General features: G+C 39.7%; 3 protein-coding genes across 19 annotated transcripts in view; 2 read left to right on the top strand and 1 right to left on the bottom strand.

Annotated features, from left to right (window-relative positions):
• The first annotated feature begins 3,654 nt into the window (after positions 1–3,654).
• On the top strand, positions 3,655–12,368 carry LOC112558562. 11 transcript variants are annotated; one of them, XM_025229083.1, is made up of 3 exons: positions 3,655–4,106; positions 9,099–9,364; positions 11,121–12,368. In XM_025229083.1, the coding sequence occupies exon 3, from the start codon at positions 11,174–11,176 to the stop codon at positions 11,861–11,863; it is 690 nt and encodes a 229-aa protein (XP_025084868.1). In that variant the 5' UTR covers positions 3,655–4,106; positions 9,099–9,364; positions 11,121–11,173; the 3' UTR covers positions 11,864–12,368. The 11 variants fall into 11 exon arrangements, with proteins under 11 accessions (XP_025084868.1, XP_025084869.1, XP_025084873.1 ...); XM_025229084.1 differs by having other exon boundaries at positions 9,102–9,364; XM_025229086.1 differs by lacking the exon at positions 3,655–4,106 and adding an exon at positions 6,397–6,937.
• Positions 12,369–12,548: 180 nt separating this feature from the next.
• Positions 12,549–25,763, bottom strand: LOC112558560 (GDP-Man:Man(3)GlcNAc(2)-PP-Dol alpha-1,2-mannosyltransferase-like). 2 transcript variants are annotated; one of them, XM_025229080.1, is made up of 8 exons: positions 25,645–25,763; positions 23,312–23,445; positions 16,424–16,541; positions 15,599–15,832; positions 15,150–15,255; positions 14,491–14,717; positions 13,286–13,884; positions 12,549–13,056 (listed from the first exon to the last, which is right to left on the bottom strand). In XM_025229080.1, the coding sequence occupies exons 3-8, from the start codon at positions 16,456–16,458 to the stop codon at positions 12,773–12,775; spliced, it is 1,485 nt and encodes a 494-aa protein (XP_025084865.1). In that variant the 5' UTR covers positions 16,459–16,541; positions 23,312–23,445; positions 25,645–25,763; the 3' UTR covers positions 12,549–12,772. The 2 variants fall into 2 exon arrangements, with proteins under 2 accessions (XP_025084865.1, XP_025084864.1); XM_025229079.1 differs by lacking the exon at positions 25,645–25,763 and adding an exon at positions 25,273–25,566.
• The window catches only part of LOC112558559 (copper-transporting ATPase 1-like), a 36,594-nt gene continuing 25,542 nt past the window's right edge, over positions 16,572–27,623 (top strand). For 2 of the 6 annotated variants that reach the window (XM_025229073.1, XM_025229074.1), the window contains exons 1-3: positions 16,572–16,784; positions 20,032–20,076; positions 21,732–21,869. In XM_025229073.1, coding sequence (XP_025084858.1) covers positions 20,059–20,076; positions 21,732–21,869 — 156 coding nt within the window. In that variant the 5' untranslated portion in view covers positions 16,572–16,784; positions 20,032–20,058. Of the gene's footprint in view, positions 16,785–18,179; positions 18,791–20,031; positions 20,077–20,550; positions 20,638–21,731; positions 21,870–25,915; positions 26,549–27,623 lie in introns of those variants that run through there. The other 4 variants (XM_025229076.1, XM_025229075.1, XM_025229077.1 and 1 more) reach the window with 4 other exon arrangements.

The raw sequence follows: 27,623 nt of genomic DNA on the forward strand, positions 1-27,623 counted from the left end.
GTTCGTTTCGTACTTTCTGACTGCGCATGACAAGACTAGCTATTGGAAGGTACTTCCGCCTCGAAAATCGTGTAGCAGACAGCATAGGAAACCCGCTGCGTAAGTAATAATCCCATCACTTTTTGAAAGTCAAAAATATTAATTTTTGAAATGGCTATCTACGGTGCAGGAAGAAGTTATGCAAGTCACAGATACCGTTGTTTATCTTTAATATTTAGATTTTTAAAAGTTCATCCCTATGCTAAAGTCGACCACGTTTTCCCGTCTAGGACACCGTATAGTCAATAGGTGACTGATTAAAGTTTTGTTTTCGAATTTATATTACATATTTTCTGCAAGAGGCTGTCATTAATATGACTATTAGTATGTAGTTGCCTTCTTGGTGTAGTTTATTGAAATTCTTTCAAGTTTATAGGCCTGTATAGTTATTTAGCTTTGACACGATCAAGGTCAAAGTTATTAAAGGGAAGCCACTGAGTGTCGGTGAGTTGCCACTTGAGGTGACAATGTTCCCATGATCTTGATGTTTTTGGCCTGTAAACTTCCAGTTTTCTATATGCTGAGTTCATTGTATGTTGGGTTTTTTTGTATTTTTTTTTTTTTTGTAGTGAGATTTTTTGTCTTTTTTAAAATGCCTATTCATTGTTAATTAATGTATTTGTGCATAGTGGAATGTGGCGGGCGTAGCGCTTTAGTAGGTTTTACTTTTAAAAGACGCTGACCTAAATATTATTTTTTGCAGACGCCAACACCAAAGACAAAATCTTTTGAATGGGATTAGTATCCACGGCATATTAAAAACAAAAGCAAGATTTGGACTGGGTATACTGTGTGCCGAACCATGTCGTTTGATACCAAACTGCCGTCAGGAGAAGGCCTTGATTCTGAGCTACAGAACTTCATCCAGATAGAGACACAGCGTGCCCAGTTCCAAGGGCAGGTTCACAAGCTCACAGACTTGTGCTGGGAGCAGTGCCTAGAGAAGCCACGTGACAAACTGGATTCTCGAACTGAAACATGCATGACAAACTGTGTTGAAAGGTTTATTGATACTTCACTCAGTATAGCCAATCGCTTCCAGAAAATTTTGCAAGGCAACTAGTTTTTTTAAATTTCAATATTGCCACACCACTGGAGTCATCACATGAGTGTCATAGACGTGAGCTTTCTGTTTAGTATTCGGATACTAAGAAACTGTTGGGCAATATTTTTTGGACTTTTTTTGGGGGGGTGGGGAGGGGTAATCAGAACTAATGAAAGAGACTTGAAGATGTTAGTAGTGTATCAACATTATTGTTGTTTTGATTGAATCTTAATCAGAGAACTGCTGCGGAAAAGGGAGCAAATATGCCAGCAGCTAATATGTATGTGTAAAAACAAACGATGTAAGACCTAAGTCTTCAGCACCTAATTGTTTTGTTGTTTGATAAGAATTAGAAGATGTGACGAAACTGATTTGGATTTGAAACTGTGAATAATCTAGATAAGTCATCACATACAAAATTCTAAGCTGTAGGAGGATGTTTGTAAATGATGCTCAAGGCAGTTTGTTTATTCAAAGTGACCAGAAAATTAAAAGTATGTAATTTGTGTGTGTGTGTACATGTGCAAACTGTGTAACTAACGAAGAAGGTCGGGAAACATGTTTGTGTCAGCTATGCAGCTATAACTAATATATTGGTATTGCTACAGTTTGAATCTTAAGGTTTCCTCTATCTTTTTTAAAAAAAAAGAGTGTCTTCAGAGTCTACATATAATGTTTTAGTGTAACATCACTTAAAATGCTTGTGTCCTGCTTATCATTATTACAAACTCCCTATTTGAAGACTGCATACATGACTAAGTGACAGATAAACTAATCCATGTCTTCAAAATAATGATTTACTTGATGTTACTGATCAATATGACTGCCATCATGATACACTTTTGACATGGTGACATGGAGTGCCTGTAAATGCAGCTACAAATTCAGCTAATTAGAGGGCATGGAAACTGTGCTATGAAGTGAATGATTCACCAAACTGGATTGCAGCTGGAGGCACAATTATCTTTTTTTTTTCCAGATAGTAGGACAGGAAAACTTTGGCAAATCAAAGCACAAGAGCTTAGACAACAAAAACTAAGGAATGAACTCCTGTGCCTTTATATAAATATAGACTTTTAGATACATCCTTTTTCTGTAGAACCAAGCCCTAATCACATGCCAAACCCAGGCACAAACCTTAACCCTAACATCTATCTTTTAAAATTAATGCTAACCACAGAGCTACTTCATGCAATAGCTAGAGAGCTTTATATTAAAAGAAAAGTCTCAGGAACAAGCAACAACTTTTAAAAATGAAGTGTGAGGATTAAGTGAAAACGAAATAAAACAAGTATAAAAGTGAAAAAAAGAAAACAAGGATCAAACCAACAGTTTCTCTACATAATAATCACCTCTTGCTGGACTATGCAATCTCATCAAAGGTCAAAGCTTAACTGAACTATTCTCCTCCCCTCCCCAGTATCTTTGAACGCATTTTGATTAACTAAAATTCTCCTGTCTTATTCGTATTGGAAAATGTTTTTGTGCGGCTTCCTTGTGCAGTTATATACCCTTGTCTCCCACATCTAAATATTCGTTTCCACAAACACTTGTTGCGAGCGCTAACACGAAAGACAGTTCAGACAGCCCTGATGGGGTTCTACTGAAGGGTACGGCAGGTTATTTCTGCAGAGGAAAATAAAAATAAGGAACTCATTTATTTCGCGTATCGTGTAGTCGCTGACAACATAATTCAGGGGTCAAGCTAGGAACTCGGACTCGCTTTTCCGCTAAGCTCTCTTTGTGATCGTTCAACGATTCGCAATCTTTTCAATGAACAGTTTGACCACAAACTAGTGTGATACACGTCCATGGGTTGACACCTCGAGCTAGGAGACAGCAAGTTGTCCTGTTTAATCCTAACCCTACTCCCTTTAGTCCAAAACTTACTGAATTTGGTCAACAGTTTTTGATCGGGTGCGGGAAGAAGCCAGAAAGCTCTGCCTTTGACGGAACTGCCACCCCAGCTTTGTGCAAGCGGCACCCGTTTATAGGTGCGCGGATAGGGGGCAACAAACGAGAGTCGCGGTTAAAAAATAACTAATGTACTGCTGCCTTTTGTTAAACTTGTATGAAATATTAGATTATTCCACACCATCAGTTTGCGGAGATTGCGTATTAGAGCGGCCGTAGCCAGTGTCCATGTTCAAACACGTTTATGTACGATACAGGTATGACTTGCATGCCTGCTGGATTGACATTACACGAGGTGTGAGCGAATGGGAAGGAGACATTTTTTGAAAACAGTATTTAGCATTAGCACGTGGTTTTATTTCCATATTACAAACCCTCTTGTCGACATAATGTGAAGGTGACAGTCTGGAGAGAAGGTGAAAGAGGGGCTCACTTTCACACCTAGCAACTCAACCGTGACGCCGCCCGTCTCTCAACTAGCTCTGACCGTCAGCAAAGTCGAGTCTTGAAAAGACTGGGTGCCGGTGTCAAACAAACTTTATCTAACATGTCTGTAAACACCTTTGCTGTGTGGGGAAAGGTGCGGCGTGGACGGGGGGGGGGGGGGAGGTATATTCTATTCATTTCCTCCAGAACTTCTTTCAAGGTTTTACCTGGCCTGTCTTTTCTCCCGTCTTAACTTACGTGACACTTCTATCTCACCACGCAAAAAAGCTTCCGCATAGTGATTGATTTTCTTTCTGACAGGAGCTTGATTTGCGCTGAAAGAGGTTTGTTGGATAACTAGGTAATCGAACGTCGCTAGCAATAGTCGGGTGGAACTCCGGCTTGTTTCAGCAGAAAGGCCTCAACAAACTTTCTCCCTTCATAAGATGCGTTGTGCGCAGCGACAGGCCAATCAAAGGGGTCAGTTGGAATCCTGACTACGTGGTGGCGACGTAGTGCCAGCGTATAGAGATAACTGTGGTCTCGGAGGTGACAGTTTGCTAGTCATATACCGGTGTTCACCGCCTTGTGTTGTGTGGTGTGCTGGAGTCAAACTATGGAGCCCCATGTGTAAGGTGTGTGCCTCAGTTTTCAGGACATGTAAATCCGGTGACAAAGTCAGGTAAATTGTGTTTCTTTCTCTCTCACATAACAAGGCCACTTGGGCTAACAACATTATGGTAGCACTTTGTCAATATGGGTTTGGGAAACGTTAAGCAGTTCTTAAGAGAATTCATGCTGAGACAGTTTTTTAAGCAAAACTGGCATAGCAAAGTATAGTAGTGATCGATTTTCATTCTACAGTTCATTTGAACACATTGCTATTAGAAACTCATAAGTGTTAATTAAGCTTGGAGTTAGAAACATAAACTGTTACAGCAATTTGTTCACTGTCCCCAGTGAATTGTGAAGAGACTGAGTTACATTTTGTGTTCAAAATACTGATATTGATAATAACAAATTAATGTATGTTATAATTTGAATGAAGTAAGGGCACTATATCTATGTTTTTTGTACTTTTACTTTATTCCTCACCCACTCGCCGCCCCAGCATCGGTTATTGGGACGAGCCTACCGAATAAAAGAAATTGTCATTGTCTCTCTCTCACACACACACACACACTCTCACACGTTTCGTCTAATTTGTGTTTCTATATTTGTGTAAACACAAGCTCTTTATGGCCAGTTCTTACAACAAACAAAGAAAAATAATTTATAAGGTCCGTAACATCAATAACTATCTTATATATATCTACACATAAAATCAGAAATTGCTGAAGTCTTTGACATCTTTGGGCCACACATGCTTACAGCATAAAGAACAGTCCTCAAAAAGCTGTCTTACGACAAATGGAACTGGAATCTTTGGAATCTCTGTGAGTTAGTGTTGGATTGGCTTTCTTGAGATCGCAGCCAATGAAAGGAGATTGTGAATTCCTAAGGTACACGTCATCAAGTTTGGAAACCGCTGCGGAACGGCGCGGTCAACAGTGATCCTTACCGTTGGTGATTTAGGTTAAGTGGGTCACAGGTCAACAGTGACCCTTACCATTGGGGATTTAATTAGGTTAAGTCTATCACAAAACGTCATTAACAATCAGTCATAACCAAACTGGTCCTTGGAATCCTTGCAAGTACCAGACAACAGGCTCTTTTCTGGTCTTTCACTTTTCTTCGGAAATGGGGAGGGGGAGTGTGTTCACCTTGAAAGATGAGTGGGGAATAGGTCTTTTACCTATTTTAGTTTCTTTCTTTTTTCTTTTTCTTTTTTTTTTTTTTTTTTTTTTTTTGTCACCAATAAAACGTAGAAGTGATCACTGATAATAAGGTGACGTGAGTTTAGGGACATCCTCCCACAGGTAGACAAAACCAGTGTGTATGCATACATCAGCATAGGTAGCTACAAAGCAGCACAAGCAGCTCCAGAACAAAGTGTTTCGAGGGAATGGGAAGGAGTTTGCACCAGCTTGCCTTGAAAAACTTCACAGGTGAAAGTTGGCGTATAGGTAACTGGTTCTACGCAGAGCGGAACATGTCAGGCGACTTTCGCCGCTAGCCAAGGTGCCCTACAGCTCAGTCAGTTGTCATCATTAACGGTATCTAGCTTTGCAAACACAGGTACTGCCTTTTCGATTGGGTCGGTTGTCTGACAGCGCGTACAGTTAGTTACGAGGTAATGTCATGTACAGCCTACCCGACCAGTACAAGTTCCAATACCTAGGCAGTTCCGGACAATTAGCAATAAAGGTGGCATGTAAGCAACGGCTCGAGTTTGACCTCATGAGAGCTGTCAGCAAAACGGTTAACTGTGTTGTGATGAGGTCAAGGGTGACGACCTCACTAACCCTACCTTACCAGTCATCAGGTGTGTGAAGACTATTATGAGCGAAAGAGAGTTGCTACGGATCGTTCTGTAGACGCCTCCAGTGACCGTTGTGTGAGTGTGTGTGAAACTGAGATCACGTGATGTTTAACTAGAGGGCTGTGGGTCCTTAATACAATCATCCAAAAGCAAGCGATGTTACAAAATATCCCGAAAGTGCGTCAACTGGAGAACCAGCGAAGCAAAATTCTTTGCATTACAAATAAATGTGATTATCATTCCGTGTTCCCATCAACTACACAGTGGTTGTGATGAGGAACAAGCTCTAGAGACAAGATGGCCAACTCGAGTGGTAAACATCTGATGATGTGATTGCGATGCTAGAGGTCGCCATGATAAATGGCTGTCGATGAACTTGGTAAATTAGGCTTTACTTAATGCTGTACATTGAAGTAAGCACGGGCTTAGAACTTATCGGGAACTTTGAATGGGTGCACTGTCTAGTAAACATAGGTCTGGTACGAAATGTCGGGTGTCAGAACCGGCAATGGAGTGGACGTATTAGACATGTGCTGGACAGTGTGTGTGTGTGCCTGTGTGTGTATGTGTGTGTGTGTGCGCGCCTGTGAGTGTGTGTGACTGTCTTATCGAACCTTTCATCTAGTGCACTCTAGTCGACACTCGGTGCTAGCTACCAGTCCCCCTAATGTTCACATTAATGATGTCTTATCAAAGGGCCCAAGTACTTGTTTCGTACGTGCCTTTCACGTCCTGAGAGTTCCATCTCATGGCCCCACCACTGTTGATTGTAGCTGCTCCTTTGCTGAATTATGACCCTCTAGTACAGTTTTAAGAAAAGAGTGTGTGCGGACTGTTTATCGGTGGCAATTAAGTTGTGGAATATGGAACAACGGTTTCACGACTAAGTCGGAATATGCTCCATGTCAAGAGCACCTCTACTCTACCTGCTCATTTTCATATGCATGCTCTTTTCTCACCTGCCCCTACAACCGGCAGGTATTTAATGGGAGATCCGCCAAAGGGAGAAATTTATTTTACGCTGAATGTCAAGAACAGCAGACTGAAGACAGAAATGGTCATGCCATGTGTGGATGTACCTTTAGAGTAAGGTGAATAGGTTTTTTTTTCAAATTAATTTACTTGTTTACTTGCTTGAAAATTTGGAAGTTAATTCCCAAAACCATTTTTAGCATTTTCAGTTTTATTATTAATCGAGATCGACCATAACACCCATACCCTCATTTTGTGCCGTATTTTTTTTTAATTTATTTCACTGCCATAACCCGGATTCGGCCCTTCAGTGACATTTTCACACCCCTTATATTCTAGTTCCCGAGGTTATTCCTACTCCCACCTGCCAATCCTGTTTCGACCCAGCACTTTCTCCTCCTACCAATGTACATCTTCTGGTCATTTCGTGCCAAACGTGTTTCGACTTGTTTATTTTTCTTCCTGGCCTATACACGTGACGCCGATCATGGACTTGTTTCTTTGAAATAAATATTATTAAGTATTATCACCACTAAAATAAAAAAAAGTAACAGAAGAGTGACATCTAAACAGTTGACACGTCATCAGTTAACAAGAAAAACGAGGATATCTTTCCTTTATGCTTTGAACAAAGAAAATATCTGTCGATGTCGATACAAGGCCTCGCTTAGTAAGTCAACTCTGACCCAGGCTGAGTCGCAGACAGCAGACGACAGATCGTATGTTCCAAGAAGTCGAGCGAATAGCCAGAGAAGTAAATACACAACTGATAGAGACTTCGCCATAAAGAAATTGCTGCTACAGATGAGGTATACACCGGGTACATGAAGAACATCAGATCATTAAACACTTTAACAGTCCAGTAAAAGTGATGTCGGACTCTTTCATTATACAAGTTCCACCATATGGAGGATAGCCATCAGTGTAAGTAGTAATAGAAGAGATTGATAAGGAACTGGTAGAAGATATTGATAGAAAACAATAAATACTGGTAGAAGACGATGGATAAAATACTCGCAGAAGACCATAGATAAGATAAAGTATCGTAATCTAGAAACATTTTCTTATCTCTTTCCTGTCCTTTTCGTGATACAAATTTTGTCAACATTTCCTCGTCCTTGTTATCTTTAGTTCTGCAGCTGTCAGCTTACGTATTGAAATAATCTGTCCACACTGTCACTTTTCATACGAAGGTAATTTGTACCCAGTGATTTTTAAAAAATCTTTGGACACAAATAATCCCATGAGAGAGGCGTGAATATTCAATATTCCAATTAACACAGAGGGGCTTCATCCTGTCACCTGTGCCATACACAGAAGATGTCGACTGCTCCTGCAGGCTGACTGTCCCCCTCGTCGTGAGTGGCGGCTCTTCTGTGTGGCACCAGGCGCTTTTATAAGACTTATTTATTATAGCCATCGCCAGCTGCACACAATAAGTGGTGTAAACAACCCTGTCAAGTGCACACAATAAGCGGTGTGAATGCTGAATGAGATTTTTTTCTTGTTTTTCCTTTCTTTAATGACCTTGTGTAATTCTTTCGTGCTTTCTTGGTGTGCTGAAAGTGCAGCCTACTTAATTAGACAGGAGGGCGGCAGGAAAGTAGAGAGAGAGAGAAAAAATGTTGCACGCTAGAATTCTTTCCAATCTTTCTCGGCCAAATGTTACTGTGAATACAATATAATACAAAGTTTTACTTTAGAATTCTTTAGAACGCTGAAATGTCACAAAGATTTTTTTAACAAATTATTTTGCTTCCACTTCTAACGCCCTTGCAATGACGATAATATTAACGACATGCCACATGAATATAGAAAGATAAGAGATAGCTTTACTGTTATTAGTAATTAGCATAACTGTCATTAGTAAATTAAGAACACATGTGAATGTGAATATAATTGTCACCAGCAAAGGATGTGTTCGTATTTACTACATGATAAACAACAGCAACTGGCTTACACAGCTCCGTTACTCTGGGAATTGTTTTAGAGTCTGTATCGCATGCGATGTTTTATTGTTTTGTGTCATGGTAAATATGTTCAGAGAAACTTGTCCTAGCGAACGTGTTCAGAGAAAGTGTTTTGGTTTGGTGTCTGGACGGGTTCTGAAAACCTTTCCTCTACAATCTACATCTTGATGTGCTCTGAAAACCTGTTTGCGGTGTTCTGGCATGTTCTGAGAGTATATTCTTGGTTCCTGATTTGATTTCAGAACCTTGTATTTTGGAACGCATTCTAAGACCCCATTTTTTCTGTTATGGTTGTGGTTTTGACATTCAGCAGAAAGCACTGGATTAAACATGTCACAGAACATTGCACTGGCGCACGAGGACAGCACGAAGACCAGCAACACTCACGAAGGAAAGATCGAAGGAAAAACGAACATTGCATGCCGGCCTGCTTCCCTCGTCTTGTCGATCGCTCGCTAGCATCTCGAGCTTGAGTGAGAGGCCACTCACAAACTGTCGTGCCATACCCTGCACGTGCCGTAGCATTACGTGACGGGAATTCAACGTGAAATTGTGACAAGAGAAAATCAATCGTGAAGTAAATGACATTCCCTTTACTGGTTGCTATTAATTTGAAAGAAAGGATGGATAAAGGACAAGACCCCAAACAACCTAACCGGCATATAGAGGGTAGATTGAAAAAAGTAAACAATATTCAGCATTTTTAGTGACGTATCGAACAAAATATTGACGTTTCTGAATTATCAAGGTGTGAAGTATATTAAAAGTTTCACGTCATCTGACTTAGGAATCCACATCATGTCTCATAAGCCTCTCGTTTAAATTGTTATCTACGACGAAGTCTGTGTACTAACTATAAACAGACAGGTATTGTCATGTTCAAATCATAGCCTGAACTCGAGTGAAATAAAATATCGCTCGCAAAGAAAAAATAAAGAGAAAAGAAGGCTGTTAACACACCTGCAAGGAACGGTCAATAATTTCTTGGTCGCACACCTGCAGGGTTGTTTGAACACTCAAGGTATAACAATCTGAAATCCGTAGTGTCGTGCTGCTAATAAAATGTACAGAGTTTCTAAGACAGGACAATAATATGGCAGCAAATATAATTCTATCTTCGGAATTGAGGTGAGCAAGGTGGAGTGTCACCATAGTCTGCGTTCTGTTTTGTCAGACTGGGAAGGATGGCGAACTACTGACTCCTAATCGGGTTAACTCGCTCACTGTTCATGATGCTTAAGCGTGAGGCAGGTTTTAATATTTGAATGTACAAAGTTTAAGTATGTCAGGATTATCTTTAATTCTTATTGCTTTAGAAACTAGAACTATTAATATTTATGTCAAATTCTGTTAAAAAGAAAAGATAAAGAACAGAACACAGAAAACGTTTTGTCCCCAGAGATTCTAACCTTACTTTGTATCTCTGTTTGCTGAGAGATATTTGATAGCCATGTTGTGCTTCGCTCAATCCAGTACTGCTTCACATTGTCAAAGACCTTTTCGAAAGCGACCGAGGACACAATAATATCGCAGTTGACATCTGACCCCCGGCTGTTGTGTGGTTTGCATATCATGGCGGCGAAGTGCAAACCACGGATAGGTTTATTTAATGCCAGGACCTTGGGAAAGGACTCCATGCCTGGTGCAGGAATTTGCTTTACATTTGAGAGACTGCCTGAAATCCCAGTCAAACGCACGTAAATGGAGGTATAAAGCAGACTGCATCCTCTTTTTTTTCGAGGAAGTCGGGCAATGATAGGGAGAGTGGGATGGGAAGGTTTCAAACACAAAAAGAGTGTTTGAGCATTTCTGAGATTTATAGAGGTGAAAGTGGAATTATTTTAACCAGTGTTTTTGACTGCTTGCCAACCACAGTTTCGCTATTACAAGATTTTGATATCATGGACACTGCACATGCTCTCAAATCACCCACCTTGTAGACAACCTTTTCATTGAAAATTTGTAATTCTTCTCTCCTTGTTTTCTTTTTTTTTTAACCTAGGACAAGAATCTGTCCCTTAATCGTAGTTCCCATTTCATAAATGCTCTAAAACTATTTTGACCTACAAAGTTCCTGGGTTTTTTTTAAGTATCTCATATCCTTACATCTTCTGAGAGGAGCCAATATGCCCGAACAAAGTACTTTTCAGATAATCTATATCCAGCGACCAGTCAAATTAACTTCCCTCACGTTTTGGAACGTTGAAAACTAGTCGATATCAATATATTAGACGCTATATCTTGCAATGAGGACAACTACTTTTGTCTTATAATAATCCCGGAAAGAAATACCTATTTCAGGTAGGCTAAAAACATTTTTTCTTTTCTTTTCAGACGCCCTCGGCAAGGTTGAGACATCTGCTCTGACACAAGCACGGCCCAACCATGAGCTGGACACCGCGGTCCTACAGACATCCCGGCTCCATGACTCCACTGCACCACACGCCGCGGGACCACCCCCACATGACGTCATTCGAGGTCAAGATGATGGAGCTGGAGAGGCTGAAGAAAGAGATCTCTCGCCACATGTGTCGCCTCAACAGCGTCCGCATCCAATATACCGACTGGTTCGAGAAACGACGCCAGAGTTTTATTGACTCCATTAAGTTGCTGCAGATTACCTACCCGGAGGTCGTGCCACCCCAGCACAACACAGTGGCTCTCTTCCGCCGGATGTACGAGACGGCGCAGGTCCTGCCTAAAAGAGGACTTCCTGTGGACAGGAGCGCAGAGCGACTGGCCGAGCTGGAGCACTTTATAGACGCCGTGGGCGGCCTCAAGAAGGACCACGACCTGCTGTATGAGAAGATTTGTACCTACTGCTGCAGTATCACATTGCTACGGGACCCGTATCTAAAGGACACTATTGACGATTACCAGAAGACCCTCAACATAGCTTTCCAGGAAGATTTTGACTTTGACCAGGTGCACAATGAGAAGGACAACCTGTTCACGTACAAACTCGCACAGCAAGACCATACATTCCACGGACTCCTGGCTTACGTTCCCTATGTTTTGAAGGTAGCTGTAGACATGTGCTACTGGTCGTGCCAACTGTACTTGGAAAAAGAATGAGCTCCCGAAGTCTACGCCAGCAATTGCCCGCTGACCTGCAGCTTAAACAGTTTCTTACCGGGCTTTCCAAAAGTGTATATATTTTTTTTGTCGCTTTTGACAATCAGGGAAAAATAATTCATTTGGCAAAAAAAGAAAAAAAAGGTCAGTCAACTAGGTCACCACAAAGAACGTGCTAACCTCCTCGCCCACCCTACATTTTCTGGAATTTACACATGAGAGAGAACAAGTTGAATATTAACTTTTCATACCTTAACTTGACTTTGCTGCTTGAAATCAAGAATGTACTGCACGTCACGGCAAAAATGAGTGATGTTGGAAATTAGTTCATCACTGTTGTTGGTTTCCTTTTAACATGCATGTTGCCAGACGCATAAAAATGATGTCTATTTTCACGTACAAACCCACGGCTTATTCCTTCTTTATTAGTTCACATTTTTGTCTGATTTTTATTGTTAATTTCATGGGTTCATAGTACCTAGACAATAAAGGGACAGTACTCTTCTGGTGCTAGTACTTGTAAATGTATTTGAATGCCAGTTTATTTGCCTACCAGGCACGGCAGCTGTCTTTAAAGAAAAAAAGTCATTCAAGACTATACATTTGAGTTAAGGCTTGGCATTCAAAAGTCACTTTAAATTCTCAACAATAAACAGCCACAGAGAAAGTGTAGAAAAAAACAAACTTCTTTCCAAGCAGTTTATAGATACTTGTGACATGCATTTTGTGCAAGATACAATGTACACAGTGTCTTCAAGCACAGGTAACACATGCTTTCCTCCAACAGGCATCTTGCAGAATGTTTCTATGCACGTAAGAATGCACTTAAGCAAAAACCTTTCCCACATCTACACTTAACAATAAATTTAATGCACCCAAAATAAATACAACTTGCTGCACAAGCTAATTTTATGTAATCTTCTGATTAAACAATGGGTCCATCACAGTTAAGAAATTCGTCTCAAACTCTTCCTCAGAGAATCTAGCCACAGAATTTCTGGCATTCTGCCGAATCAGAAGACTTTTATCTGAATTCATGGTAAAGATTATCTTCATAGCTCTGGCATACTCAGCCTCAGTGCTGGCCAGAAATCCTGTTGCAGAATTGTTGTATGGGATGACGATATCAAGTTTTGGTCCTCCTGAGTTGTGTGCAAGGACTATGGTACCAGAGGCCATACACTCCACTACTCCTGCAGAAAAAATGTGGAAGCAGATATAGATTTATGCATTGTCTTGTGGTCAACTTCTATTGTTGAATATTATCCATGATCACATATGCATAAGCACGTAATTATGCACAATAACACATGTACATGAATATATATGTACATAAACATAATTTTCTAATAACTTAAACTTCATCTATCATGTTAGATTTCTTCAGTGATAATGTGAGTAAACAACAAAAATCAGTCTCACCTATTCCAAAGTGCTCATTCCACATTGTGTGCAGACCAATCACCGAGGAAGCCAGCAACTGTTTAAGTTCTGTAAAACTTACATTAAGATGGAAGACAACATTCTCTTGAATGGACAACTCCTCACTCAGTCTCTTTAAGTCTGTAACACGCTGCATGTCCCCATCATTGCGACAACTTCCAACTAACAGCAGCTTGTAGCGTGGCCTCGCCTCCTTGGGGGTGTCCTCTAAAAACATTTTGAATGATCTAAGCATGAGAGGATGGTCCTTTTCTGGCCGAAATTGGCCAACACTGATGATATTCTTCTCATCTACGGGAACTTCCTGAGTGAGGGGAATGCTGATAAACTCTGACACGTCACAAGGAGGGTACACAATGTGAGTCTTAGAAGGTGCCCTCCACAACTGCAAGATGTGATTGAATGTCCATGTCGAGTTGACCATGATGATTTGTGAGCGTTTGCCCACAACACCATACAGGTAAGCAAACAAGCGGTAATAAATAAGTTTTATGCTGCTCAGCAGGGAACTGTTTGCGATCAAAGATATATTATTGTGAGCTTGAGTTCTTTCTGACACTCTCTCCAGCATGTCTGTACTGTTAAAAGGAAAGGAAGAAAAGCATTTGTCACAAAATCTAACCAGCCAGGAAGGAAAATGAAGATTGTTAAACATCATTACAAATTTGGTTATGCTTTTGTACCCCATAAATTTGTGTGTGTGCTTGCACTGATGTTTGCAAATTAGTGTTTACCCAGATGTGTGTACAAAAATGCTTGTTGGCACATAAGTGCTGTAGCTTGATTTCATCTATTAAAAAAAAATTGAGCAGATTCACACAAAGTTTAGTCTGAAAATAAATTTCAAACAAAATTTAAAGCAAAATACTATTTGAATCACTTAAGTTCTGCAACTTTGTAAATATAAATTTCTAATATACGCAATGAAGTTCAATAATTCAAGCTGTTCCATATTTAGTTATCAATATTTGAAATAATTTTAAAAAAGGACAAATTCAGATGTACATGAAATCTGCAAGTTTTATATTACCAAGTCTGTAAACTGAAACAAGCATTCTACTTTTCCAGTTCTGTGTAACACATGTATCAACATTACAATATCTCAAAATTTGTTCCCTTAATGAGATCAATAAGAAATTTTTGTAAAATGACCTTTCTTTCAACTAAATGTATTGCATCATTACCTGATAGTGGGATAATGCACATAACAGGCTACTTTGCAGCCACCAAAGAATCGGAAGATGGGTACAGTGAATGCATAGCCCATAGAATCAATGTAGATATCGGGGACATATCCTATAATGGCTTCCCAGCCCAGAACCACAGAACCAAGGCTCTGACCCAGCAGTGTAAAACAGGGATATTTACAAGCCTCCACCCAGCCACGATGTCGCAAAAAGATAAACTCAACCTGTAGTTCAGACATAAACAGTCTGGTAAATATTAATAACATAAAAAGTAAATCTTACTACATTTTTAAGCAAAGCATTACAATTAGATAGCAAGTTTTCGAATACCATGCTGATCTATTTATCTATTAAGTGGAATTTTGTCTTTGCATCATTTTATCTGGCCATACATGTCAATATTTTAAAACACAAAACTGCTCTATACTTTTCTTTAAAATCGAATTGATAACGTGCAAATTTCTAAGCCTCACATGCACACACACAAACTTTCATACTTACTGAAATGGTAACATTATCAAACATGAGCAGGCGCCTGTGTAAGTTAAAGATGTTGGCAGCAAATGTGGCTAGAATCTAACAATATTGGATTCTAGTTATTATTCACATTACAATCAGAAAGGGAAATAGCAACATATTTAATAAATGCAACACACTTGGCCTGGAAGTGTAATATTGAAACGCTGCTGAGCCCTTCCAAGAATTTCTGCAGGTGTTGCCTCTATGTCACCCGTATAGACCACACAGCGAATTCTGGGATATCTACAAGCATTAAAAACGTTTTTTGTTTTTTTCCACAAATTTTTCATGATAAATTAGATACTAAGGCAACAAATACTTAAAAGGATCATGATAAGTGATAAATAATGGTATACATATATAACTCTTTATTCTAAGACAAGCTTCATAACACGAAAAAGGAAAGAGATTGGCTGAAAATAAAACTCCAGTTACTTTTTCATTCTATTAGTAAATTTCTTTTAAAAAACTTTAAGAACTGCTGTTTTGGATGGGCCTAAACTGCTGCATGCTGTTGGAAACATTCCCCCCACCCAACTTTTTCCAACTTAATAAAGGTAAAAGGTCTGAAAGTAATGAATCAAACCTTTTCTGGATAGCCCGTATGGCTGTCCAAAGCACTCTCTCTCCTCCACCACCTGCATTGCAGTATGGATGGAAGAACCCAACTGTCAATGTGGTCCCTCCTTCCCTCAGGTGAGGCAGAAGAGTTTTGGCACGATGCTGCACCCAAAATCGAAGTACCAGCAAGACAAGGGCAAACACACCAATGAAGAAAATGCCAGACAGTATCAAAAGACTGGCCACTTGTGACACAACACTGAAAAAGAAAATAGGAAGCAACAATAAAATAGATAAAAGCAAGTGTATGTTAAAGAAGGTTTTTATAAAAGGTCCTGTCAAAGATATGGAATGTAGATGTCCTTCTGCCACTTTATTTACCTGCCTTAATATTATTAATAAATAAGTTACCCATCACTGCTGGGTAAGTAGAATAAAATGTGCTAACTAAAGACCATAAGAGGCAGTGTTTCCCATCCGTAAAATTCTAGGGGTCTTCAGATCTTTAGTTAAACTGTTTGGGTTTTGCAGTATAAAGTACACAGTGTACAGGTGTAAATATTATCTCTTTTATTTTCTGTATCGGCTGCTGATTCATACATGCATTCAGTGCAAGCTGTCTGCTTTGATTTCTTTGAAGGCACTTGTCCTACTTCTCTGGACTTCTTCCCCTACATCCCCACAGAAGAACGATGACGAAAATAACACTAGGTTGACTAAAACCGTTCAGTTGCTGCTTTCGCTTTGAAATATCTGAGCATAAGGTTTGCAAACGAAAGGAATCGATTGTTCAGTCGTGAGTCTGATAGTATCAGATGAAATGTTAATCACAAAGTTAGGTAGATTTTACCTGACATACTGCCGCATAAACTCAGACAGCGTCATGGTCGTCGGCAAGCGGCACGTACAACTTCCGGTCACTACTTTCCTACACCGCAGTAAATCGCTGCTCCTAGCGTCATCGAAATCTGGCATAAAATATAAATAATTTTCAATTAAAAAATAGTTATTCTTGTAATACAATGTCAAACACCTGAGTTTATACCGTAGTAAAACAACACAGAAACTATCGTGTGCCTCGAAATGTTTACTGTTTTCACCGGATGCGAATTGTCTGCTCTTCGAAATAACTAGCGTGGAGACATCTCTGCTCTCACCGAGTGGCATAAACAAACCCACGACAGAGGATGTTTAGTTGTGGATGAATGCAGGTAGGAGTAAATGAAATTACTGAAACAATTACAGCAGGTTATTGTTTTCTTCTACACATTTGTAATAACAACTAATACGTTTTTCTGTAACAACTTTTGCAACTTTTCCCGTTTAAAGATTATTTTTAAAAGCCATGACTTAGACTATAGTAGTATCAGTTTTCCCAGCGAAAGCATTTGAGCAAGCAAGAATATTTAATAGTTATGAACATCAGAAAAGATGTGTCGTACATTGATTTTAGCGAAAAATGTCTAGGAATATTTTTATTTGTGCTAAAATAAATAATGCATGGATGTATAATTTTATCTTTGTATGTGCAAATAACTGTAAATACCCAAATCCAGAACAAATTTGGATGTTTTCCAATAGTCTGTTTCATGCATTTTGTAATATAAGAACACAAAACTATATACATGCACACAAAACCATATACATGCACACATAAAGGTAATATTAACTTTAAAAGTATGCATGACTGGGAATTAAACCAAGTAGGTTATAAGCCTAGTTTTGTGTAGAAATGTAGCTGTCATTAAAGAAATGGTATTTTTAACACTGCCTAAGAAACATAATTTTCATCATAATTTGCTTTGTTATACGAAATAATTATAATAATACATGCAAAATTTGTAAAGCACATACTCACACTCCTAAGGAGCATACTCTTAGTGCTTAAGAACAAGAGCAAAGCATGGACAGCATACTAGGGACAGGAAAGCAAATAGCATATGAACTAAGAAAGAATAAACAACTGTACTAAACAAAGAATAAAATCAAATATAGAAAACACAAAGAGGAACCAAATAACAAGAACAAGAGCTGAGACTAACATGATATTGCAAAAGGAAGTGTTTTCAGTGCACGTATTATAGGAATCAATTGTGGATAGGTGGCGCATATGGAAAGGAAGAGAGTTCCATTGTTTCGCTTGCACAATAACTAAAAATCCTGTGGCCATATGTTGTTTCAAAACCATGCACAAAATGTGATGGAATGAGAGATTGAAATTTTGAGGGAAAATATAAGAACTAAAAGTAATTAAGTGGTGTAGCTAGGTTGAAGAGTGGCCAAAGGAGAGTGGTGGTGGGATGTGGTTGAAGTTTTGGGGGTGGTATTTAGGAAAGTGTCCTTGCGATATACAGTATGGCTTTCATTTCTCTTTTTAATAATATTACTAGTATTGCTTTATAAATATATTGTCACCTTGCCTGATAATATGGACACACACAGACACAAACAGCTTGCCATGGTGGGATGTAAAGTATTCCAAAAGAAGCGTTAAAATTGTAAAATATACCTTGGTTGGTAAAAATATTTTTGTATCAGTTTGCATAAACTGATTTCTTTTGCTTTTTGAAGACAAGACATAAAGTTTTATTTCTGTTATAACCTACATGACAGTTCACTGGCTTCAGTATTCGTAGAATGCAAATAGACAAAGAAATCCAATTTTGGGATTAATTAGTCTTAACAAAAACATGAAGTTTTAATACTGTAAAAGAGGCGTAAATTCAGGCATGGACCCCTAGATATTCTGACACACATTACACATCCTTGTTTTGGCACAATGCCAAGTCATACTGCACGATCACGAGAGAAAGAAAAGTCCACTTGTCATCATTGGCAAGCAGCCAAGTCCATGTTGACTCAGCAAAGTCCATGTCAACACAGCGAAACCCATTCTTCAAATCTCACTGTTTCGCCCAACACAAATTCTTCTAGCTCATTCCACGGAAATGAGTCAGCGATCCAGAAAGTCCACATCACGCGATCCATTTGGGGTCCACCCGCCACGATCCAGGCGCGTGATTGCATGACCTGCATTGTGATTGGTTAGCTAGAAAGTCCAATCCACAAGACGCAGTAGAGAGGTCCATGCCACTCAGTCCATACACAGCTGGCGGTCTAAGGCATACGGACGTACAATCCGCTTTGTTCCAATTACGGCATTGTCTCTCCTACAAGGACGATAATCTTTTGTCTCCCACAGACAATTCATTCACAGGTAGGCAAGTTTGATTTTTGTAATTACGTGACATTTTTCATCGCTGTTTCCCTGGCGTGGACAGATCTTACATTTTTTTCACGTGCTAATAAATTACTTCACACGATTAACGTGCTGTTATGAAGAGGCGTCAAGGTCTTCCATGAGGAAAGTGAATAAGTCTGAAACGTGCAGAATTTTGTTAGAATTAAGAGCATCCAGGTAAAACTACGTACGGCCGGCGTCCTCTCTATAGTAAGACGACACTTGTCGACTTTTCTACTCGTCAGTAGTAACAACCCCCTCGCCCCGACATCCCACCTTCCCTCCTCACTCTGAACCTTCGAAGCGGGTGGAGACTATCAGGGTCAGAGGTCACGTTGTATGCTATGTTCTATCCTGTTTACGTGTAGCATGTGGCTGTGTACTTTAGAGGGGTGCACGTCGACTCACATCTCGTGTCAGTGACATGGTCAGTCCAAGCGTCTTATCGTCTGCTGTTGTAATCAAAAGGTTCCCCAGCATAACGACTGACGTGTTCACAGGGCTACGCCCTCCTCATGTCACAAGCATGTCATGCACCCCCATCCATACATAGATGTCTGTATCTTTCACTATTTCGCGCGAACCCCCACCCCCAACACGCACAAAACACAGTATCATATGCATGAAACTTATGTTATTAATATAATAATAAATTGTAGAGTTTTTCTTCAGTTTAAGTGCTTTTTATAAAATTTATTCATTCCCCATAGGGATGCAACTTTTCAACATTGTCATCTGTTCAAAAAATTAAGAGCTAGTATACCCCAAATGGATTAATTCACAAAAGATGATGTCTAAAAAAGGATATACTGTCAGATTTTATGATTCAGCATATTTATTTTGTAGAAATATACATTATAGAGGGGATTCTAATTAAGGCAGACATAGTTTGAAATGCTACATGCACAAAAAAGACTTACAAATTTATACATCTACCTGCTGTACTGTCATTTTTATTTTTATCATGTGACTTATGTCTTCACTGCATGCTTCTGTAGATATGATTAAGTCTTGTGAAAGTACAAAGAATACAATGTGCTGAAGTTAACAAAGCATGCAAAGATCGTATTATATACATGTATATAAATTAAACTAAAGAATCTCTTGATCTTTATGGCTAAATCAGGACTCAGGTCATTTTTGAATGCATGCTATCATGTCACCTCATATCAAGTACCTTTCTACTCTATGTTGAATGTAAGTGTATACTTTGCCAGGACAGCTGCTAACGTGGAACCATCACCATGCAGCCATGTACAGAGGTAGGATCACACAAATGTTCGTGTGATAACTTGCTTCAGTGGGGTGACTGCATGACATCCTATACTTGTTTACCCTTTTGTGAAATTCCTATATGTCACATTCTCTGTATTGTGGGTGTGATCGGATAATATTTCATGCTTTTAGTTGTATTCTCACGTATCATGTATTCTCTTACAGACAGCTTTTATGGGAGTAAATACATTATTTAGAATTTGTTCTCTATCACATAAAAGCTTGAGATTAATGAGAAAGTTAGTATTAACCTTTAACATTATTTGCATTTTAAAGATCTCATGCAGTTATAACATGGAAATGTTAGAATTAAAATGAAATAAAGCACCAGTAGAAAGTAGGATTCACATTTAAAAAGCAGTAAGTAAAATCAATATTGCCAGTGTGAACCTTGAATCCAATTTCCCTAGTTCTGCTTTTCTTTATTTTCATTACAGCCAATGATTTTTTTTTTCTTCCAGTTTTACTGTTTATTTCACAGTATGTAATCCAGCAACTAACACAGTTAATGGTATTTATCTGCTTTCTCTGTACCAAATGAAACATCGGTGGGTTTTCAGGAGTCTGCTGTTTGAGTGCATGTGCTACTTGTATTGCTGAACTGCTTGCTGAAACTGGTTTTCATTATTTCCTGCTGACGAGGGTTTTTGTTATTTGCCTATTGCACTGAACAATTTTATTGATTTGCTTTGAGCACAAGCAATCATTTATCCATAAGCTTGTTTTAAAGGTTTGTTTTATTTTTATTTTGTTATTACCTTGAGTGTTTATTATGGTGCTTAACGGATGATAAATATTCCTGTAGCAGGTTTTTATGTAGAATCTTGTGTATTTATACATCTAGCAATTCAGTGCCTAACTTTATTTTGTATGCATGCATGTATATGTGTGTGTGTGCGTGTGTGTGTGTGACAGAATCAGAGAGAGAATGTGTGAATAGAACTTGGCAACTCGGTATAAAAACACATTTTCTGTTGTTACAGGATTTTTTTAAAACTGTTTTTCTTTCAGTTATGTTTCTTAATTGAAAATTAATTATTTCTTGTTAGCTTTTTTCAAAACTGTGGATGCATTTTTTTGGAAATCTAGTATATGCTTTCTTTGAAATTTCTATAAGTATTATAATAGAATGAATAATGTATATTTTATGTTTATTTAAAAAAAAAAAAATAGAAAAGTTAGTTAAATGCCCTGTGACTGCTTAGAAAAGGAGGAAAAACTTTCCAAAGGGTGAAGTTTTTAGCTTTTAAATACAACCATGTGTAAAAATTTGTTGTGATCTTTACAGTTTTAGTACAGTAAATGGACATGCACTTTGTTACTAGTTTTTTACATTGCATTGGTGCGGGGGGGATAAAAGAGAGCTAATCCAGTCAACGTTACTTCAAATATTTAGATTTGCATCCCTTGATAGTACTAGCTACGATTACCGCAGCAGATCATGGATACAATTTGAGATGGCACTGATGAAGACAAATGATTTATTTATTCCTCCATTTTTTCAAGATAGAAACAGAATTCTATGCAGAATAAAATGAATCTTACATGATGATGAGGGAGAGTATTCTTTTAAATATATGTGCATCGAAAATGACGAAATAAGATTTAAATACTGTTTGACTGTCACATATGTTTGGAACAGCATAAGGAAGAAAAGAGAGAGGAAGTGGAGGAAATGGAGCGTCAGGCTGTTTTAAGAATTCCAGATATGGCAACTGTCACAGATGCAGAGCATATTAGGAAGACTTTGGCTGCAGAGAAAGGTGTTATTTCAGTACAGGTATGTCTTATAATGTATCTTGAGAGTCAAAATATTACACAGAGAGTACAGGAAAGATTAGGAACCTATCTTGAGTGACAAGTTTGCAGAAAATATTAAAAGAAGCTGCAGCAAAAACAGCATTTAAGAATCACTGACCTACTAAGCAACACAGATCCTCAAAGAAGTGGAGAACTTATTTGCTTCAGTTTTATTAAAATTTGTCCTAATTAAAGGATGAATCAATTAACTAGAGGTCCAGTTAAGGGGAAAATATGGTATTAAACAAAACATACTGTTAGAAGTGTATTTTTGCTATAAAAATCATTGACATAAGTATATTTTCTAGTTAAAGAAAAAATATAGTAATGAGCATAAATAATACTTAGAGAAAGTGGTAGAATGTAAAAATGGATTGCCTTTCATTTTATTTCTGTGGATCAATGGATGACTGGTCACCATATTTACATTGATCGACAACTGAAGTCACTAAATTTACATGGATCTATGGATGGCTGAAGTCACTATATTTAGGTTGATCTGGAATGGCTAAAGTCATCATTCTGAGATGAATGTCAACTTCGGAAGTGTTGTCTGAGATGGTTGAGTTTGCCGGAGTCGCCGTGCTGGCCTAGACTTGTGAAATTCCATTCATGGTATTTACGCAGACTCGTGAACTACTAAAAAGTTATCTGCTTGTACAGCTCGTCCACCCCAGACGGTGTTGGAGAGAGTGTGTAGGTCAGAAACACAACAAAATGAGACTATGGACGTCATTGGTCAGACATAACAGTTGAGTAGCCACGTTTGGCACTGTGATCGGACACGCCCACCCTGTGGAGGCAGCCCGCATTCACCAGTTTGAAGTGGAAAATAGGTTGGGGCGTCACGGGGGAGGACGTGCAGCAAGGCACATCAATTGCAATTGCATTATGTAGCTTCAGGTAGCAGACAGCGAGACGGCCGCAGGACAGAAGACGGCCAATAGGGGCTTTGGGAAGTTTGTACATGTAGGGTATTTAATAGTGCCTCGCGTCTTGAATGACAATTAAGGCTACCTGAGGGCAGTCACGCACGCACACCGGGATTGTTTTAGCTGTACACGGATAGCATAAGTTCGCGTCTTCAAGGGCAGTCAAGCCTAGCTGATAGCTGATAAAGCATTTAACGACAAGTAGGAACGGCCTTTTCCCCAGTTTAACATCTCCATACTGAATATGATTATGTTGCTGACGTGCCAGTTTTTTCTGCAATCAATCCTACGTTTACTTTTTTTGTGTGTTACCAGTAGTACGAGACGGTGGACAACAGTGGGTATGATTCAAAAATACAATAGGCAGTGAAGTGTGAAGAAGCTGTGAAGGTCCAAGTTTGTTTATTCAAAAATGCAACAGAAACGGCAGTGATAGCTGTGAAGTGGATAGGTCAAGGTTTGTTTATTTTTTTAAAAAAGTGCCACTGACCCCTTTTCCTTAAAACTCATGATCTGGAGAAAACATTTTGCTGTCGCCAGCCTTTCTTCAGAATGTTTGTCGTCAGCTGCAAGCTGTCCATTCTCCAGCCGCCGTAGAAGACTGATACAGTCATCATCGTGACCCTGACAAGACAGAATGCATTCGTCGTTAAGTCTTCCATATGAAGTTAATTAAACTACAGTATTTGTGAACGCTTGTGACTGGCTGTGTGCATACACCCCGACCTGTTAAACACACGTAAACACGTGTGGGATAGAGATTCAACTGCTGACAAGACGAACGGTCGCGTGAAGTCGGTAAATGTTCACAGGGCCCAACGGAACAAGTTTTTCACCAGCAGTTCTCAATATTGTCAGAACTAGTAAAGAAAGGCTCTACGAACTTATGCCGACAATAAAGGTGTAGGGTATAGATGGAACTGTAGGAAAGGCAAGCAAGCAAACTGCCAAGCTGTAGAGTACAGCATGACAGCTTCACATCACTTGTGACTCACACGGTATCTACAGACTGCATCCTTACAAGCCTTCAAGATGTTCCCAGCTAAGGGGGTGGGGCAGGCAGGGTGGTAAAAAAAGACTGCACAACTACCCTTTGCTAACATGTTCGATAAACTTGCTCAGAATGAATTTTCTATTCTCTTCGACACTGCCCGAAACTCTCCATCCCCTGGCATTGCTATCCACAGTTCGCGTTCTGATACATACCTGTGTATGTACGCGCTCGCAGCAATTTTAATTTTTAGCTGTTACAACCAATTGTAATTTTTTCGAGGGGTATGTGGGAATTTGGTATGGGGTTTGATGAGGGTACTATAAGAGTGAGTTTAGGATCAGTTTTAGGGGTAGGAAGGAAGTCAAGCCTGACCATATCAATTCGGGAATCTCTCTTTTTTTTTTTATTTTTTTTTTTTTTTTGCATTTTGTGTGGGGTCCGGAATTTTTTTGTTTTGTTTTTTTGCTTCGAACTGAAGTCCTCAAAACAAACAAATGTAGTTGTGTACACTTCCTTGTCAATGACATTGACGATATTAATACTTGTGGCAATTATACTGCACAAGGATGGTCGAAGTCATTATCCCGGATTTGCTATATATGTATACATAGGTGCGTGCGTCACGCGAGACTTAAATGTAATTTACTTGTGAAGTCTTCAAAGAATGTACTTTTCCTGTGGACTTTAGATTGCTATTCCCCAATCAATAGGACTTTTCGAATCGGTCTTTAAAAGATAAAATTTGGTAACAGGAAAATTCTCTCCTCCTAGCTATGGAAGTATCGTCCACAGCTGCGACAGGCACGGTGATAGAAAGAACTTAATTAACCTCACTCACTTGTCTGTAAATGTAATTAATGAGCTGGCCGGTAAGGGTGATAAAAGAACTTCAGTATTTACTGCCCGCCCAGTTGCCGCACTGATCTATTTTGTCTCCGTGCTATTTTTCCAATTAGTGTTCCTGTAAAGCTGCAAACTATTTATTTGAAAGGTTATTTAGGTGGACTGGCCGTTGTGGAGACTGTGTAGAGCCACAGTACGTTCTTGCTTAGTTTTTGTGATGTCGTAACACCGAGTTCAAAGGTCTACCTCGGTTAGCAAATTGACACAGAGCATGAAACACCAAGAATGTCAGCTTGTGGACTAACCCTTATGAATCATGTTTAACACGAGCTTTTACATTGCATTTGAAGCGTGCATAAAGGAGTCTATCTAGACTTGACATAACCCAGATACTAAACAGTCAAAAGGATACAGGAACTAACTAGACAAAATAAACCAGCGAAACAGGCCCATCTCGCTATCTCGCCACTATAACGTACACATGTCGGGCGAGAGGCGGTTGGCGACATAAAGAGGGTGTGTGATGTCCTTTTGGGGGAAAATGCGTTATATCACAAAGCATGGAGAGAGGCGGGGCTGTAATTAGTCTTTAAATAAATGAAATAAAATGTTACCCTGTGAGTGGTCGACGCTTTAAGTCACGCGCATGCTGAAAGTTAAAAGAAAAACTTTTCCGTCAGGTAAGAATCAATGCAATACACCTGTCTCAAGCAGGCCCGTCTGCGCCGCTGCTTAAGTTCGGTGAATATCCCGAACTTGTATTACACATCCATGGTGAATATAGCGATTGCTGCTTGCACTCTGGCAAAGGATTGAATCTTGCGGAAGACGAGTGTCGGGAGTCGCGGGGGCCAGAGATTGTGAGTGTAAACCAGGACAGGCCTCGTTTGTCACTAAAGCTTGAGGACTCGGAGGGGATGGTAGAGGAGTGTAGGGCACCTAGCTTGCGCTCCTACTCATAAGAGATAAATGGGGCATGTATTTACCTGTCAGTCGGATGGTTCGATTGGCTGGCTTTTGATTATGTATCTCTGCATGTTTTCACAAGTCCCTGTCGTTGACTCCTGATCCAGTCCTCTTCCCCGCCCCTCAACACCACCACCACCACCACCCCGCCAACTTTCTGAGTACAAGTTTCAGTATCATCTGCGGATGCCTGCTGAAGACGGCGACTAGCAACTGCAAGTAAAGTTTATGATCAGTGAAGAAAAAACCCGCCCGCGGTGGGATCTTCACAGGAGCACATGACAAGTCAGGATGCACTTAGTGGAGGGCACGAGTCTCCCCGTTTGCTAAGGGGGAGGTGGGGACAAGCTTCTCGCCTTGTTGCAACGTTTTGCGAAAGCTGAAGATCGGAATTAGGAATGTTAAGTTTGAAAACAGTTTCAACGAAGAGTATTCATAAATGTCAGACTAACATGACTCGGACATTGACTTGTGGGTGAGGGAGAGATGATTGTGTGAGACAGTGACGGATGTGTGTTTGTAGACTGACGGGTAAGGACTGACTGACATCAGCTGATGGTGACAAAGCAATATGTGCATGTTGTCAGCAGTTGGCACAGCGTCTGCAGTCATATGATGATATGATCTGACTGTCACGGCCAGCCAGTGTCTGTCAGTGTCGGAGAGAAGGAGGCCGCCTCCCAGGACGGCGTGCTATATTTAAGGAAACTGTCACAATACGATTACCGGCTGTCTGACTGGCTGGCCGGCGATCCCCTGGGGCAGTGCGATGAGTTCCGTCAAGTAGTTGATGTAAATAATATTTCAGCGCCACGGCTGGCCTCTTTGTTGTGTGGGACTCGCACTTACTAGCAGACGACAGTGTTTGTCGGTCTTCTCCACTAGTTGAAAATGTCCATCAGAAAAGGTTATCAGAAGCTTCAGGTATGCTTTGTTCTTATTTGTTTCAGTTTTTTACTTACAATGCAAGTTGTTGTTTATGAAGTTGGGAAGAAAATATTTCATTAATATTCAAAGTGAGTTTCATATCGTATTGAAGTTAAGATTTTTGCTCTTCACTAATGACGACTAGTGGGTTTTGTAGTGCAAGGCGTGTGTTTGTAGACCGACCATTAAAACACGACACATTGTTGATATAGTGATACTATTTTCATTGAATTAAGAACATAATTGCTAATTTTCTGTAATAGTTCATGATTATTTGCTATTAAAATATTTTGTGGTTTGTTTACACGCTTTAGAAGTGTGTATTACACTAAATAGCCGACCACTTTGCTTTACATTTACACACACAGCGGAAGAGAAAGTGTAGGGTGTGATAAGTGGACCTTTTTAATTAACATCTGGTAGAGACAGCTGCAGAGAGAATCAGTGGAGTGTTTCCATGGTATTGTATATCACTCGGTAATCGGCGTGACGGTCCAGCGAGACAATCAGAGACATTAAGAGATCATGTGACCTTTGGTCTCTATCGCAAGCTGAGGTGTTGGAGTTGCAGTCAATAAGTGATAGTAACCGCCCAGACCTGTTACCAGATACTCGGACAGAGATGTGTCAGGGTCAGAGGCCGTGAGCTGATCAGCAATTTTATCTGCGGTTACTGGCCGTTTGATTTTCCCGTGCTACAACTGCATTTCTTTTAAAGGGGAGTGTTGTATTAACACAGTGAGAAGTGTACCTGGGGCCAGGATGGCAAAGTGATGGATTATTCTTTCAAAACCACCACGATCATGAGTTTATTTTAGAATGTTCAGGGCTAAACGTTCTCATGACATGTTTGAGAGGGTTTGGAAATTCAAAACATATGTCACCCCATCTCTCCCAGTCCCGACCACAAACCTTTATACTTGGCTAAAGACATGTGTAAACTTTGTCTGCCATATTGTGGTAGGCTGTTGGGGCAACACACCTGTTACCAAGCGATTGTTAGTTCACTTCATGCTTCCAACAACAAATTCTTTCTGAATGTGGCTGGGCTAACTACGATACATTAGAGTTT

The sequence above is a fragment of the Pomacea canaliculata genome, linkage group LG3 (assembly GCF_003073045.1).
Source record: "Pomacea canaliculata isolate SZHN2017 linkage group LG3, ASM307304v1, whole genome shotgun sequence".
Classification (NCBI taxonomy): domain Eukaryota; kingdom Metazoa; phylum Mollusca; class Gastropoda; order Architaenioglossa; family Ampullariidae; genus Pomacea; species Pomacea canaliculata.